Source organism: Orycteropus afer, unplaced genomic scaffold (assembly GCF_000298275.1).
Source record: "Orycteropus afer afer isolate SDZICR_OR568_19922 unplaced genomic scaffold, OryAfe1.0 scaffold00019, whole genome shotgun sequence".
Lineage (NCBI taxonomy): Eukaryota > Metazoa > Chordata > Mammalia > Tubulidentata > Orycteropodidae > Orycteropus > Orycteropus afer.
This window is the reverse complement of record NW_006921606.1, coordinates 4,348,068-4,365,015: the sequence shown is the minus strand read 5'-3', so window position 1 is coordinate 4,365,015 and position 16,948 is coordinate 4,348,068. Positions and strand designations below refer to the sequence as shown.

At 38.0% G+C, this 16,948-nt stretch overlaps 1 protein-coding gene across 1 annotated transcript in view; it reads right to left on the bottom strand.

Annotated features, from left to right (window-relative positions):
* The window catches only part of CERS3 (ceramide synthase 3), a 202,055-nt gene that overhangs the window by 50,752 nt on the left and 134,355 nt on the right, over positions 1–16,948 (bottom strand). Inside the window, exon 9 of the mRNA XM_007959967.1 lies at positions 13,997–14,150. Coding sequence (XP_007958158.1) covers positions 13,997–14,150 — 154 coding nt within the window. The remainder of the gene's footprint in view (positions 1–13,996; positions 14,151–16,948) is intronic.

Genomic DNA, 16,948 nt, shown 5'->3' with positions numbered 1-16,948 from the left:
TAAAGTGAAGTATTGTTTTGCTTATTTTAAAATGCTAGCAGAATCCTTCTCCATCAGGGGTCAGGTTATGTGGAATTCAGAGCTGTAGTCAGCAGCTGAAAGAAGTACTGTGCATCTGGATTTGTGTAATTACAATGACTATCCTCATGGGAAGAAATTATTTTAGAAAAAAAAAAATGAATTTCCAAATTGCTTGGCAAAAGACACTGAATAACACAGTAAAAGAAAAACCTGGATAAAAGATATCCAGGCTAAAGCTAAGCCACTGTGTGAGTTCCAGTCCTGACTGTCCACTTTAGCCATAGGAAGTCCCCTTCTCCCTAGGGGCTTCCATTTTCCCATTTGGAAAGCCCTGGTTGTGTAGTGGATAAGGCATTTGGCTGCTAATCATAAGGTCAGTGGTTCAACCCACCAGCTGCTCTGTAGAAGGAAGATGCGGTGATCTACTTCTGTAAAGATTTATAGCCTCAGAAACCCAATGGGGTCGCTATGAGTCAGAATCCACTCAATGGCAGTGAGTTTTTGTTTTTGTTTTTTTTCCAGTTCAGAAATGGCCTGCTGTGTGATGCTTCTATCTTAGACTGTGAACAGATGGTTGGGACTGCTCCCGAGCACTCATCTGGGCTCCCTTGTATGCCTGTGGGTTAAAGGTAAAGCTGCACTATTTCTATGGGGACAAGACAGCTGGGAAGAGCCACTCTATATTGGTTTACTTGTGGCCACTGCCTCTCATTCATGATACACTGTCATGCTTTATTATTGGAAAACCATGTTAATATTTGCCTATTCTACTTTGCCTTCTTTAAACGACTCTATCCTTTTAGGTTTATGATTGTTTTAAGCCAGAATATCCCCTAACAGGAATATTTTTAATGAAATTTTCCAAAGAGTGGCCTTTATGAAGAGCTATAATTCATTCATTGATTACTGGTAAGATAAGGACAACCAAAAAAAACATTGAGCAAAATAAAACATAACATTATGAAGTCTGTGAGGACTGAGCAGAAGCCACACTAAATATACACACAGAGAAACACACAGAGCAGACACACACACACACACACACACACATACACATACAATATATATAATAAAAAAACAAACCTGCTGCCATTGAGTTGATTCCAACATATAGCAACCCTTCAGGACAGAGTAGAGCTGCCTCAAAGGGTTCCCAAGGCTGCAAATCCTTACAGAAGCAGACTGCCTCAGCTTTCTCCTGAAGAACAGCTGGTGGGTTTGAACTGCCAACCTTTTGGTTAGCAGCCCAATGCTTTAACCACAGTGCACCATGTATGAGCTCCCACATACATGCTTATTTATATATGTAATATGATCACCAATGTTTTGAGGACACATATTCACAAATATAAAACTACTGAGGAGGCAGAAGATGGGGCAATCTACTTCCTCAGTGATACTGCCTCAGAAACCCAAGGAGGGGTCGCTATGAGTCAGATCTGACTCAACGGCACATAACAACAACAACAACAACAACAACGAGAAGGCAGAAAAGCACAGCATTAGCAGCATGGGCTCTGAAGTCTCAGACTTCAAAGATGTGAAACTTCACGCCCGTGTGACCTTGGGAGAGTCATTTAACTTCTTCACTCATCTTCAATCTTTTTCTCTGTAAAGCAGGGATAATAATAGCTGCCCCCCAGAGTAACCCCTCCTTGGGTTTCCGAGGCAGTATTATTACTACGGAAGTAGGATTGCCCAACCTTCCTTCCGAGGAGTGGCTGGTGGGTTTGAACCGCCAGCCTTCTGGTTAGCAGTCAAGTGCCTTAGGCACTATGCTATCAGAGCTCCTTCACAGAGTAACTAGGAGACTCAAAATCAACATGAATCTTATATGTAATAGTGAGTGGTAAATTCCAATGCAGTAGGAAGGCCTTCAGTCCTCTTGGAAGGAGTCTGGGTGTCATGGTAGGCATTTAATGGTTCTGCCAGTTCTAAAATTCAATGGGATTCTCTTTATTGCTTTTGAGCTGAATTTATAGTGTGGAAGAATATTCAAATATGAAATTCTTTAAACCAAACAATTTTGCACAGTTTTTTTTTCATTAAAAGTTTATATATAAATCCCACTGTTGTTGAATAAGTTGTCATCCTAATTAACCTATATAAATACTCACAAATATAGACATATGAATTGGTAGCATTTTTATAATACTCTATTTAAATCTTCAGTCTTCATATTTTTTATGAAGGCTTGTTCAGGAAAATGCAGTTTTTATATCTACTATTATCTATGAACACAAGAGACTTGGGGGCTTCTTGGATGTTAAAGATTTGGAATTTCTTCCCTAACAGGCTAACATTTGAGAGTATGAATCAAAAAGATTACCTGGAACATGAATCATGAAAGCCAACTTGGAGAAGACAGTTTAGAAATGTGTCATTGGAGCTCTTGGTTACAAGCCAAGGATTCTGACACCTGACACCAAGGGCAGCATGATCTTCCCAGACAAAAGGAAGAGAAGGCCTGACTGAAAACCAATCACAGACTACATGGAATTTACAGGCTCTCTGTAGTTTGGCAGAGCAGGTAGTAATAATGATCATGCTAAAGTAGCTAATATATATCACGTGCTCATTATATGCCAGAATCTGTCCTAAGGGCTTTATCCTATAAGGCAGATACTAACATCATCATCCCCATTTTATAGGTTAGGAAACTGAGACAATACTTCTAAAACCCCACACCCAGTTAATGGGAGAGTTGAGAGTTGAATCTACACAGGGCCTAAACTCTTAACTATTAGCCTAATTGCCTCCTCTCAGGTACCTAGTTTGGGGTTAAAACAATTACAAAACATTTTTCTTATGCTTTTTAAATAGTTCAAAAGTAAGTTAGTTGAAGGATTTCTGTTGAATTTTAATCTATTATATTGATAAAATAATTTGTTTATGTACTCATTTCTCTAGTGGCATACTGCCTAAGGCATTTGACTGCTAACTAGAAGTCTGACAGTTCAAACCCACCCAGCACTCCTCGGAAGAAAGATTGGACAAGCTACTTCCGTAGTGATACCACTTCAGAAACCCAAGGAGAGGTTACTAGGAATTGGATCAACTCGATGGCAGAGTTGTTTTTTTTTTTTAATTCATTTATTTTTATTTTATAAAGTATTTTGAATTAATTTTCTGCTTTGAATTTGACTAAGAATAATAGAAAAGGTAAAGTATTACAAATTAAGAGACTCAAGTTCTAGTATTGGCTTTGTCATAAAATTACTGTTGTGAATGTCTTCTAGGTCTCAGTTTCCTCATCTTTATTAGGGGAATGTACCATATCATCTTGAAGGTGACTTTTCTTTAATTAAAATAGTTCAGAGTATGTACAGTGTCATTTTCTGAATTTAATAGACACTGTGTGTTGAGTTACAGGTGGTTAGGTCAGGTCTTAAGGAGTTAGTTTCTCTACTGGGCTTTAATAGCTACACACTACAGTTCCTCCTCCATGCTTTCACTAGTCTAAAATGTCAGTGAAACATGGCAGAAGTTGGCCAGGATCCAGGATGATACTGAGAGGAAGATAAAAGCGTAAGGATGATTGAATTTTCTTAATATTAAATAAAAACACAATATGGTCCTTCTAATTTTCTCTAAAAGCACTTCTCATGTTTGCAAAGAGAATGCAAGATGAGTATGTCAGCCTGTGATGCTTCCTGCTGTACAATATGGGCTGGCAGTTAATAACAAAATCACCCATATTAAATTTCTGTGTCAAGTCTTTTACCTTAAGCAGCAAGATGTCTGCTAACCATGGCCAGTGTATGTAAGTGTCCTAAAATTATAGTGATATTCTTATTTTAGGAATTCAAGAATGAAAGCAAATGGTCAAAAGCCTTCATGCATCACATGTATGCAATGGCCTTAAGATGTGAATATTTTTTAAATGCAACTTTTAAGAAGTATAATCACTTTGTTCTTTTCAGTCTGCCATACAAACCATGGAAACATAGCAAGATTATTAAATGATTTTGTGACCTTCCAACTCTGCTTTCTTTCCCTGAATTATCTATTCATTTGAATATTAAAAATGATAGGGCCTAGAATGTACAAAGAACTTTAAGGCACAAATTCTCAACCTCTGTTACAAGAAATTTTTGGAAGTCTATGAACTTCTGAAATTTCATTTTTAAAATATTCAAAAATCACTTCTGGTAAGATGGAAGAATAGACAGACAAGCTACACAGATCCTCTTCAACAAATAAAAGAGAAACCAATAGACACAGATACAGAAGATAATCCTGGAACCCTGAACTTTGAAAGGAAGGATACAGAAACAGATTAAACACCAACTAGTAGAAGAACCTGAAAGAAAACAGTGAGTAAGGAGACAAACAGATCTGCAGATTGTCAGCTGACTGACAGCACAGACAGCCTGAATATTTCCAAGTGGTCTTAAGACCTGAGAATTAACCTGAATATTGGCCCTGCTCACCAAGGGCTGCATGGACTACTGCATGGGTAGCTGATGACTGAAATGGAAAACAGCAAAGAAGGAGACAAACTGAGCTGTGGACTTTCAGCTGTCCAGAGGGCACAGCCATTTTGAATGTTTACAGTCAGTGGCCATTTTAGATATTTAAAGTGACAGCATTCTCATTCAGATTCCACAGACCTAAGAATAGGCTCTGCTTGCCAAAGACAGCATGAACATATGGGAGGCTGACAACTGGAGAGGAGACAGGTAGTGAATGCATAAGTGCTGCCAACTAGTGAATAGAGGAGCACAGTACACTGCTTACTAAGATATATCAAAAAAAAAAAAAAAAAAAATCTTGGGCTAGTCACACCAATGTACAACACCAACTAAATATAAACACAAAAACATCACAATATCTTGGAGACAACAGAGCATCACAGTGCACACAAAGAAGCAAGATAAAGCAGGAGAAACAAGGGACCAGGATACAGACACAGAACACATTGCTGAGGAAGAAGCAGCATTGGAACTCCCTGATAAGGCATTCAAAAGAATTATATTTAGGTACCTTCAATGGATTGAAAGACAGATCAAGGAAAACACTGACAAAATTGAGGAAAACACAGAGAAAACCCTACAACAATTTTAGAACAGAAACAAGAACAAAATGACAAAATAAATGAAAAATTAGAAATAATAAAATCTACAGACAGAAATCCAGAAGCTTAATACTAAATTCTCAGAAACAGATAACTCATTGAATGGGCAAAGTAGCAGAATAGAATCAATGGAAGACAGAATTAGTAAGATTGAAGACAAATACCTCAATACTTCTTTGGAAAGGGATCAATCGGATAAAAGATCAAAACAGAATGAAGAAAGTCTAAAGTTTATGTGGGATGCCATCAAAAGGAATAACCTACATGTAATCAGAATTCCAGAACAGGAAGAGAAAAAGAAAACCACAGAGAAAATTGTTGAAGGATTGCTGGAAGAGAATTTCCCTGATATGATGAAAGATGAGAACATATCTATTCAAGAACACCAATGAACTCCAAATAGGATAGATCCCAAAAGAAAATTACCAAGACATATAATCATCAAACTCACCAAAACCAAAGACAAAGAAAGAATCCTGAAAGCAACAAAGGAAAAAGAAAAAGTTACCTACAAAGGGAAACCAACAAGACTAAACTGTGATTTCTCGGCAGAAACCATGCAAGCAAGAAGGCAATGGGTTTGTATATGTAAAATGCTGAAAGGAAACAATTTCCAACCAAGAATTATGTACCTGGCAAAACTGTCCCTCAAATATGATGGTAAAATTAGAGCATTTCCAGATAAGCAGAAATTAAAGGAATTTAATTTACAACCTTACAAGAGATGCTCAAGGAAGTCCTTTGGAGAGAGAACCAACAACAGCAAACAACAATCAACCATTAATGCACATGATGACATAACCCTGAAACCAACCCTGTTATAGAAGTATATCCAAAGTAAAAAAAGCCTACATGATTGTAAACAGGGAACCAGAGACATCATTTGACAAATTAGGACAACTACAAACCAAAAAGAGGGATAAAACTTCATAGTTAAAGAACTTCTAAATGGTAGGGAAGTTAAGACAACTATAAGATACAACTGACTGTTCTAAACTTGGTAAGAAAATTATAAATCATTGAGTAACCTCAAAGGAAAATGATAAACTTTCACATCAAAATAAAAAAGAGGGCAAGCACAAATATTTAGCAAATACTAAAACAATAGTAACAAAGGAAATGATAACATGATACATACACAAAACAAGCTCAGCATAGAAAATTATATGGAACAAAGATTATATGGAACACCATGATAAAAACATATACCAAAATGACAGCAACAAATTCATACTTGTCAATAATTACACTGAATGTCAATGGATTAAATGTACCACTCAAGAGACAGAGAGTTACAGACTGGATAAAAAAAAAACATAACCTATCAATATGCTGTCTACAAAAGACACAACTTAGAGACCAAGAAAAAAACAGTTTAAAAAAGCAGAAGTTGGAAAATGATATACCAAGCAAATGGCAATCAACAAAGAGCTGGAGTGGCAATATTAATTTTGGATAAAACTAACTTTAAGACAAAAACCACCATAAGAGACAAGGAAGGAAATTATATAATGATTAAAGGACCGATCAAACAAGAGGACATAACCATAATAAACATCTATGCACCCAATGAAAGAGTCCCAAAATACATAAATCAGATGTTAACAGAACTGAAAAGACAAATAGATGATTTCACAGTCATAGTAGGAGACTTTAGTACACCACTTTCAATCAAAGATAAAACAACTGGCAAGAAACTCAACAAAGATGCAGAATAACTAAACAATACAATTCACCAACTTGACCTTATAGGCATCTATAGAGCACTGCAGCATAATATACCTTCTTTTTCAGTGCACATGGAACATTTTCCAGGATACACCATATGTTAGGCCACAAAGCAAGCCTTAATAAACTTTAAAACATTGAAAATATTGCAAAGCATCTTCTTAGATCACAATGCTATAAAATCAGAAATCAATAATAGGAAGACCAATGGAAAAAGAGCAAACACATGGAAATTGAATAACAACTTCATTGGAAAATAACTGGGAGCTCTGGTGGTGTAGTGCCTAAGGCATTTGATTGCTAACCAGAAAGCTGGCAGTTCAAACCCACCAGCCACTCCTCAGAAGGAAGACTGGGCAATCTACTTCTGTAGAGATATCACCCCAAAAACCCAAGGAGGGGTTGCTATGAGTCAGGATTGACTCAATGGTAGTGAGTATGTTTGTTTGTTTTTTGAAAATGTGTAATAGAAGAAATAAAAAAAATAAATAAATAATGTACTTGAATCAAATGAGAATGAAGCCACAACATACCATAATCTTTGGGACATAGCAAAAGCAGTGATCAGAGGCCAATGTACAGCAATAATTGCATACATCAAAAAGGAAGAAAGAGACAAAATCAACACCTTAACCCAACATCTCCAACAATTAGAAAAAGAGCAGCAAAAAAGCCTAAGTCACCAGAAGAAAAGAAATAATAAAGATTCGAGCAGAAATCAATGAAACAGAAAATAGAAAGACAATAGAAAAAAAATCAACAAGATGCAAGTTGGTTTTTTGAAAAGATTAATAAAATTTACAAACCACTGGCAAATTTAACAAAGGAAAAGTGGAAGAGAATACAAATAACACGAATAAGAAATGGGTGATGTCACAACAGAACCAACAGAAATTAAATGGATAATATCAGGATACTATGAAGAAGTATGGGAGCTCTGGTAGCATAGTGACCAAAGCACTTGACTGCTAACCAGGGGCTGGCAGTTCAAACCCATGAGCCACTCCTTGGAAGGAAGGTTGGGCAATCTACTTCTGTATTAATATTGCCTTGGAAACCCAAGGAGGGGTCGCTATGAGTCAGGTCCAACTCGACAGCACATAACAACAACAACAACAACAGGAAGAAGTGCACTCCAATAAATTTGAAAATCTAAGAGAAATGGACAGACTTCTAGAAACATACTACTTACCTAAACTAACACAGACTGAGGTGGAAAATTTGAACAGATCCATAACAAAAGAAGATATTGAAAAGGTCATAAGAATACCAACAACAATAAAGTCCTGGCCCAGATGGTTTCACTGGAGAATTCTAGAGAATGTTCAGAGAAGAACTGATACTAATGCTACTGAAATTGTTCCAGAACATAGAAAAGGATGGAATCCTCCCAAATTCATTTTATGAAGCAAGCATAACCTTGATACCCTAACCAGACAAAACTATCACTAAAAAGGAAAACTACAGACCAATATCCCTCAGGAAAATAGATGCAAATATCTTCAACAAACTTCTAGCCAATAGACTCCAACAGCATATCAAAAAAGTTGACACTGTGACCAATTGGGGTTCATAGCAAGTATGCCAGGAAGGATCAACATTAGAAAAGCAATCAACATCATCCATCACATAAATAACACAAAGGAAAAGAACCACATGATCATATCAATTAATGCAGAAAAGGCATTTGATAAAATCCAACACCCCTTCCTGATAAAAACTCTCAGCAAAATAGGAATAGAGGGGACATTCCTGAACATAATAAAGGGCATAAATGCAAAGCCAACAACCAACATTATTCTTAACAGAGAGAGACTGAGACCATTCCCCTTGAGAACAGGAACCAGACAAGGTTGTCCTCTATCACCGCTTCTATTCAACATTGTATTGGAAGTCCTAGCCAGTCCAATAAGGCAAGAAAGGGAAATCAAAGGCATCCAAATTGGTAAGGAAAAAGTAAAACTCCTCTTGTTTGCTGATGATATATATGATCCTGTACATAGAAAACCCAAGGGACTCAGCCAAAAAAACTACTGGAACTAAACAAGAGATTTGGCATAGTAGCAGGATACTAGATCAACATACAAAAATCAGTTGGATTCCTCTACACCAGCAAAGAGATTGCTGAAATGAAATAAGGAAATCAATACCATTTACTATGTTGTTGTTGTTGTTGTTGTTATGTGCCGTCGAGTCAGACCCGACTCATAGCAACCCCTCTGTGGGTTTCCGAGGTAGTACACTACAGAAGTAGATTGCCCAACCTTCCTTGCAAGGAGTTGCTGGTAGGTTTGAACCTCCAGCCTTCTGGTTAGCAGTCAAGTGCCTTAGGCACTACACTACCAAAAAAATAAAATACTTGGGAATAAATCACACCAGGGACACAAAAGACCTGTACAAAGAAAACTACAAAACACTACTACAAGAAACCCTAAGAGATCTACATAAGTGAAAGAACGTATCATGCTCATGGATAGGAAGATTAAACATTGTGAAAATGTCAATACTACCCAAAGCAATCTACACATTCAATGCAATCCTAATACAGATCCCATCAACATTCTTTAAAGATATGGAAAAACCAATCACTAATTTTATATGGAAAGGAAAGAGACCTTGGATAAGCAAAGTACTTTTGAAGAAGAACGAAGTAGGAAGTCTCACACTTCCGGATCTCAAAACTTAGTATATAGCCACAGTAATCAATACAGCCTGGTATTGGTACAACGACAGGCACATAGACCAGTGGAACAGACTTGAGAACCCAGAAATAGATCCATTGACCTATGGTCAGCTGACTTTTGACAAAGGGCTGAAATCCATTACATGGGAAGAAATAGTCTTTTCAATAAATGGTGCTGGTAAAACTAGATATTCATTTCCAGAAAAATGAAACAAGATCTGTACCTCACACCATACATAAAAACTAATTCTGAATGGATAAAAGACTTAAATGTGAAACCTAAAACTATAAAGTTCCTCAAGGAAAAAACAGGGCAAATTTGTTGTTGTTGTTATATGCCAAATCTTTATCAAAGCATATTGCCCCATCTTCATTCTGTGGAGTAGCTGATGGGTTTGAACCACCAATCTTCTGGTTAGTAGTCAAATGCCTTAGGCACTGTGCCACCATAGCTTCATATATGCATCAAACCAAAAAACCAAACTCACTGCTGTCAAGTCAGATCCATCTCATAGCGATCCCTCCTTGGATTTCTCAGGCCATATCTTACGTAAGTAGATTGCCCAACCTTCCTTCTGAAGGCAAATTTAGGGGCCCTAATTTATGGCATAAATAGAATGTCAAGCATAACCCAAAATGCACAAACAGCAGAAGAGAAACTAGATGAATGGGACCTTCTGAAAATTAAATTTTTATGTGCTTCAAAAGACTTCTCCAAAAGAGTAAAAAGAGAGCCTATGGATTAGGAAAAATTATTCGGCAACCACTTATCTGACAAGGGACTTTTTTCTAAAATTTACAGAAAACTTCAAACACTTCAACAACAAAAACACAAATAATCCAATTAAAAAATGGGCAGAAGACATGAATAGACACTTCACCAAATAGGATATTCAGGCAGCCAAAAACACATGAAGAAATGTTCATGATAATTAGCCATAAAAAAAAAAAACCCTCACTACCATAGAGTTGATTTGACTCATAGCGACCCCTCCTGGGGATTCCAAGGTAGTAACTCTATGAAAATAGATTGCCCATCTTCCTTCCAAGGAATGGCTGGTGGGTTTAAACCACCAGGCTTCTGCTTAGCAGTCAAATGCCTTAGGCACTAATCAAAACAACAATGAGATACTATCTTGCACTAGCACTAATAGCAAAGTTCAAAAAGACAGTAAATAGCAAATGCTGGTGAGGATGTAGAGATTGGGACTCATACACTGCTGGTGGGGCTGTCAAATGATACAACCACTGTGGAAAGCAGTGTGATAATTCCTTAAGTAGTTGGAAATAGAATGCCATTTGATCCAGCAATCCCATTACTAGGCATATATTCTAAAGAAGTGAGAAACAGGGCAAGAACAGATATATGCACACCCATGTTCATCACAGCTCTACTTACAATAGCAAAAAGATGGAAACAACCTAAGTGCCCATCAACAGAAGAATGGATAACCAGACTGCAGTACATACACATAATGGAATACTATGCAATACCAAAGATGTAGAATCTGCCAAACACCACATAATGTGGATGAACTTGGAGAACATTTTGCTGAGTGAAATAAGGCAATCACAGAAGGACAAATATTTTATTAGTTCATTATGGTAAAAAGTCAAGGAAATGTTTATATATGGAAGGAAACTTTCTTTGTTGGTTACCAAGGGTGGAAGGGGAGGGGAGGGAACACTACAAAAATAAAAATAAAAAATATATTAAAAAATTATTCACTTTAGTAATGTTTGAGGTTTAGATTAAATGCTAAATATTTATTAGAGTTGAAAACTGACTTGTTAGTTGTTTCACTAAGAATGTCAACTCTCACCTTTGCCCTTCCCCTCCTTTTGTGGTGCAACTATGCCTTCACATAGCATTCTTTAAAAAAAGGCTTTATGACTTTGGAGAACTAAGCTGATTTCACAGCCAGTTTTGCCACTGCTATGGAAAACAGACTGCACATGCAAGCCAGCTGAAGTCATATGAACTGAAAGAATTAGACTGCTGAAGCCTCCACTGCTGCTGTCAAATTGCAATTGGAAACAGCTTTTCCAAAGTACAGCTTGAGAAATCAGAAATTCCTGTCCACAGCTCCTCGGTCCTGCTGCATTTTTAAATCAGGCCTGGCATGAACCATCAGAGATCAGGAATATGAAAACTGTGATGAAACCAAACAAGAGAGTTCTGGTTTCCCAAGCTTTCCTCCTCCTGGATCCCTTCCAGGCCTATAATTATTGTCACTCACCAGTTAATAAGGGGACAATTTCTGCCTGGGGACTTGGCCCAATGGAAGTACAGGTTGAGTTCAGTGTCCTTTCTCACCTCCAACCACTGAATGCACAAATGGTCTAGCTACTCAAATTCTTAAGTTTATCTCAATTACTTCAACTTTATCAGTCACTTAGAAGTAAAATAAAATTTTTCAGAGATCATATGGAAACTATTTAGAATGTTAATGAACTTAGAACTATTCAATGAAAGCTGTTTTCTTGACACTCCAACTTTAAGGAAAACAGTCAAATCTCAAGAAAACAAGTTCATGTCAGTAATTTAGTTAAAAACAAACAACTTTGAGATCAATCCAGATGTAGCCTGATTTACTATATTTATGTCTAAATCTAGAAGCTTCAGAGGTGGAGGAAACTCTAGAGGTCAGTTATTGCAATCTCTGTTTAATTTATATACTCTTGATTTTTGAAACATCTTTACTAAAGCAAGAAAAAGAACTAATCAGAGAGTTGATTTAAAAAAATGAGCTTATCAGATTAATTACTAGCATTCTTGCTGCATACAAGTCAATCATTCTGATGATGATAAAATACCACATTATGCACGGATGGTATACACCTGGAAGTGGCCAACTTTCATCTCCCAAAATCAAGCCAAATCCACTGTTGTTGAGCTGATTCCATGTCATAGTGACCCTTTATGACAGTGTAGGACTGCCTCATAGGGTTTCCAAGGCTGTGAATCTTTACAGAAGCAGACTGCCTCATTTTTCTTCCACGGAGTGGCTGGTGGGTTGAAACTGCCAACATCTGTGGTCCGCAGATGAGTACTTTAACCACTGTGACACAAGAGCTCCTTCCTTTCATCTTAGAGGATTCTTAATTAAAACTCACCTTAAAGGCTCAATTCAAACTCTATCTACTCTGTAAAATTTTCCCTGATCCCCTTGAGTCAAAATTAATTTTTTAAATTTTTTATTTTGTAACAAGTTTCTAGGACCTCTATTTAGCACAAGACACTCTGTGCAATATAGTTACTTGCTATTGTTGTTGTTATTATGTGCCATCGAGTTGTCTCTGACTCATAGGAACCCTATGTACAACAGAACGAAACACTGCCTGATTCAGCTAGCCCTGGTTCAGCTAGCCCCGGGACCAGTGGAAGGTGAGAGTTTGCATGTGTGGAGGTGCAGTGGGGGCAGGACACAATAAGCCAACCCTAGGACCAGCAGAAGGTGGGAGTTTGCAGGCGTGGAGACACCCCAGGGGCAGGCTGCAGTAAGCCAGCCTGGGAGCAGTGGAAGTGGCACACCCCAGGGGCAGGCCAGGTTAAGTGAGCAGAGCAAGGGAGACCAGGAAATGAGCAGGGCAGTTTGGAAAAACTAAGGGAGACAAACTTGTTTGTCAGTTTGTCGTTCTGTGGTGGCTTGTGTGTTGTTGTGAGGCTAGAGGCTATGCTACCAGTATTTCAAGTGCCAGCAGGGTTACACATGATGGGCAGGTTTCAGCAGAGCATCCAGACTAAGACAGACTCGAAAGAAGGAAGAGGCCATCCACTTCTCAAAGAATTGGCCAGTGAAAACCTTATGAATAGCAGTGAAACATTGTCTGATATAGTTAGTTGCTAGCAGGTAAATAGTCCTCCATTAGCCGGTTGGCTGTTTCCCTAAGGTCAGTGATTGCATCACATTCAATTCTATAATACTCCTCTTAGCCCGTTTAGAGCTAAAGCAAAGAACTGAATTCAAAGCAAAATAGATGAAACATCTATTGTCTAAAATGTATCATTACTTTGTTATTATTTAGGAAAGAAAAGTTTTCAGTCAAAAAGTATAGCCAAATGATAGCTAAATGTTTTAAAGAGTAGAAGAAACCTCAGGGTTCATATATGTGCAAACTGGATGCTCAACAAAGGTAAACTAAGTCCCTAAAATATTACTCAACTAATTATCATAAACATTGGCCCAAACTAAAGCAAATTTTGACCCATTAAGAAATTTTTTAGAAACTCAGCAATCCATTTACGGGTAAATAATTTTCAAAGTAATTTGTCTCCTAATAAATTCTTAGCAGTACTTCAGAGACATACTTACTGAAAAATGTAGCTATACTTTAGAGAAATTTTTATCAATAATTGTCAAATCAAGAAAAAAAATAATTCTGGTTAACCATGAATTAATTAGAATGTTCTACCATCTGTGTGTCACCTTTAATCTGGCAATGAAGTCTACTTGTTATGAGCAGTAAGACTGGGCAGCCCTTACCTTCGTGAATATACATCTTTTGAGCATCTTCAGGATGAAATAACACCAGTAAAGGTGAAGTACTTGCAGGACCATGAGCTGTAGATTGAGGAAGATGTATGAAAAGAAAGGCTCAAGGTAGTACAGAGGCAGAATCAGCGTACAATATAAAATCCTGAAAAAACAAACAGATGACAGATAGTAGTTGTGAGTTTTCTATGAGAAAATACAACTTTTTCCCTTAAGGCAATATAACATTTATTTCATTTCTAATGATCTATAAGAAATGTTCAAAGAAAACAAAATGATATTATCTTTTATATCATTATTTACAAGCAACAAGAAAAAGTAGTCTGCCTCCTGGGAGAAAAGTTAAAGCAAAGGGTATTTTCACTGCTTACTGCCTTTACACTATAATGTTTCTATACCTCTGTTTCCTCTTTGCAAACAGAAGAGCATACACTAATCCTACTCACCTTTTCAGAAGCGGGTAATATTAAGAACAAATGAGGTAACACATGCTAACAGAGATCTGTTTATAGGGGGTTATTATTGCCTCAGGACACAATCTCATTAATTTGGCACCAAAGTTGAGTGAAGAACTCTGTAAAAGTAGATTTCCCAGATAAAAGAGGTTTTTAAAGAAGCAAAAATTCCATTATTACTTCACTTACACTTTTTAAAGAGAACTACACACTTTCCTAATTTTATAAACAGACTCCTGGACAGTTTAAATTGTCCACACAACCTGAGATACACAGTGACTCCAGGTACTATTGCAAAATGAAGGGCTAGCTGTCCTTTTCCCAAACTTCATGCATTGCTATGATTTTAGAGTTCTTATATAGGTTTGTTTATAAGTATATTATATTAATTGCAAACATAATTTATTCATGTAAAATGGGAAAAATAAAGAAAATTGGCCATAATACCATCACCTTAAACAAGTAATATTGTAATTTTGATGTGTTAGCTTCCAGTTTTTCCCTGTACAGATAAAATATTTGTAAGATTAAATTTTAAAATTAACATGCAGTGAAATTGTTTTTTGTTGTATAGTTCTATCAATTATAATACATGTTACATATAGGTTTATATAAGGAGCCTTGATGCCACAATGGTTAAGTGCTTGGCTGCTAACCGAAAGGTGGAGGGTTCAAATTTGCCAGCTGCGCTGAGGGAGAAAAGATCTATAGACCTGCTCCCATAAAGATTACGGCCTAGGAAACCCTATCGAGCAGTTCTAGTCTGTCATATAAGGTTGCTGTGAGTTGGAATCGACAGCATACAAAAAACATATCATCACAATCTAGAGTAATTCTAACATGTTCCCAAAACTCCCTTATGTAATCCCTACCCTGCCCTAACACTTGACAACAATTTATCTGCTCTCAATTCCTTTAGTTTATATTTTCCAGAAGATCATGGAATCATACAGTATGTAAGCTTTTGACACTAGCTTCTTTCATTCAGCATAATGCCTTTAAAATTCATCCAAGTTGTTGTGATTATCAATAGCATATTCCTTTTTATTACTGAGTAGTATTCTATTTATCTTAGTTATATAGTTCTGCTGTAAGAGAAATACCACAAGTGAGTGACTTTCAAACAGAAATTTATTTTTTCACAGTTCAGGAGGCTAGAAGTCTTGAGTTCAGAATGCCAACTCTAAGGGAAGGCTTTCCCTCTCTTGGCTATGGGGGAAGGTCCTTGTCTCCTATCATCACCTGTGGGGCTGGTGTTCCCTGAAAATCTGTGTGTCCCCTGGCACCAATTTTCCCCTGGGTCTAGGAGATTCTCAGCACAGGGACTCTGGGTTCACAGGATGCACTTCCACCTCTTTCTTGGTGGAAGTCAAGTATCTACCCACCTTGATCTCTTATAAATTAAAAGATGATGCAGGCCACACCCCAGGCAAACTTCTCTTACTTCAGTTCAGGGTTGGACCTGAGTTAGGATGTTACACCCCACCCTATTCCCCTTACAACTGATTGGCTGATCACACCAGTTCACATTATGGGGAGTGAATGCACCATTACATAACTGCCAAACCATTGAGATTCATGACACACCCAAGTTGACACACATTTTGTTGTTGTTGTTATGTGCCATCAAGTCCGACTCGACTCATAGCAACTCTCCTTGGGTTTCCAAGGTGGTATCACTATGGAAGTAGATTGCCCAACCTTCCTTCTGAGGAGTGGCTGGCAGGCTTGAACCACCAGCCTTCTGGTTAGCAGTCAAGTGCCTTAGGCATTACGCTACCAGAGCTCCTAACGCACATTTTAGGGGGACACAATTCAACCCCTGACACTACAGTTTATCTATTCACCTGTTGAAGAGAATTTGGGTTGTTTCCAATTTTGGGCAATTATGAATGGGATTAGGTGAGGAGAGGAAACTCAGGCCCACCCAAAGCAGCAGGCTGGAAGAGCAAGAGAAAGGGGATAAAAGCTAGGAACCCAGACAGAAAAGCAGTCAGCCCCAGGGATACAGGTGAGGAGAGACAACTCAGGGACGCCCAAAGCAGCAGGCGGGAAGAGCAGGAGAAAGGGGATGAAAAGCCAGGGAAGCCAGAGAGAAGAGCAATCAGCCAAAGGGATTAGATGAGGAGAGGAAACTCAGGCCCACCCAAAGCAGCAGGATGGGAAAGCAGGAGAAAGGGGATAAAAGCCAGGAACCCAGACAGAAGAACAGTAAGCCCCAGGGATGCAGGTGAGGAGAGACAACCCATGGACACCCAAAGCAGCAGGCCAGAAGAGCAAGAGAAAGGGGATAAAAAGCCAGGAAGCCAAACAGAGGAATTGTCAGCCACAGGGACCCAGGTGAGGGTGATACGAGAGGTCTCCAACAGCAAGACAAACTTGTCTGTTGGCTTGTCCTACTGTGGTGACATGTAGACGTGAGTTTTGAGGCTGAGCCTCTGGTATTTAAAACCCAGCAAAATGCACCTGGTGCACAGGTAACAGCCCA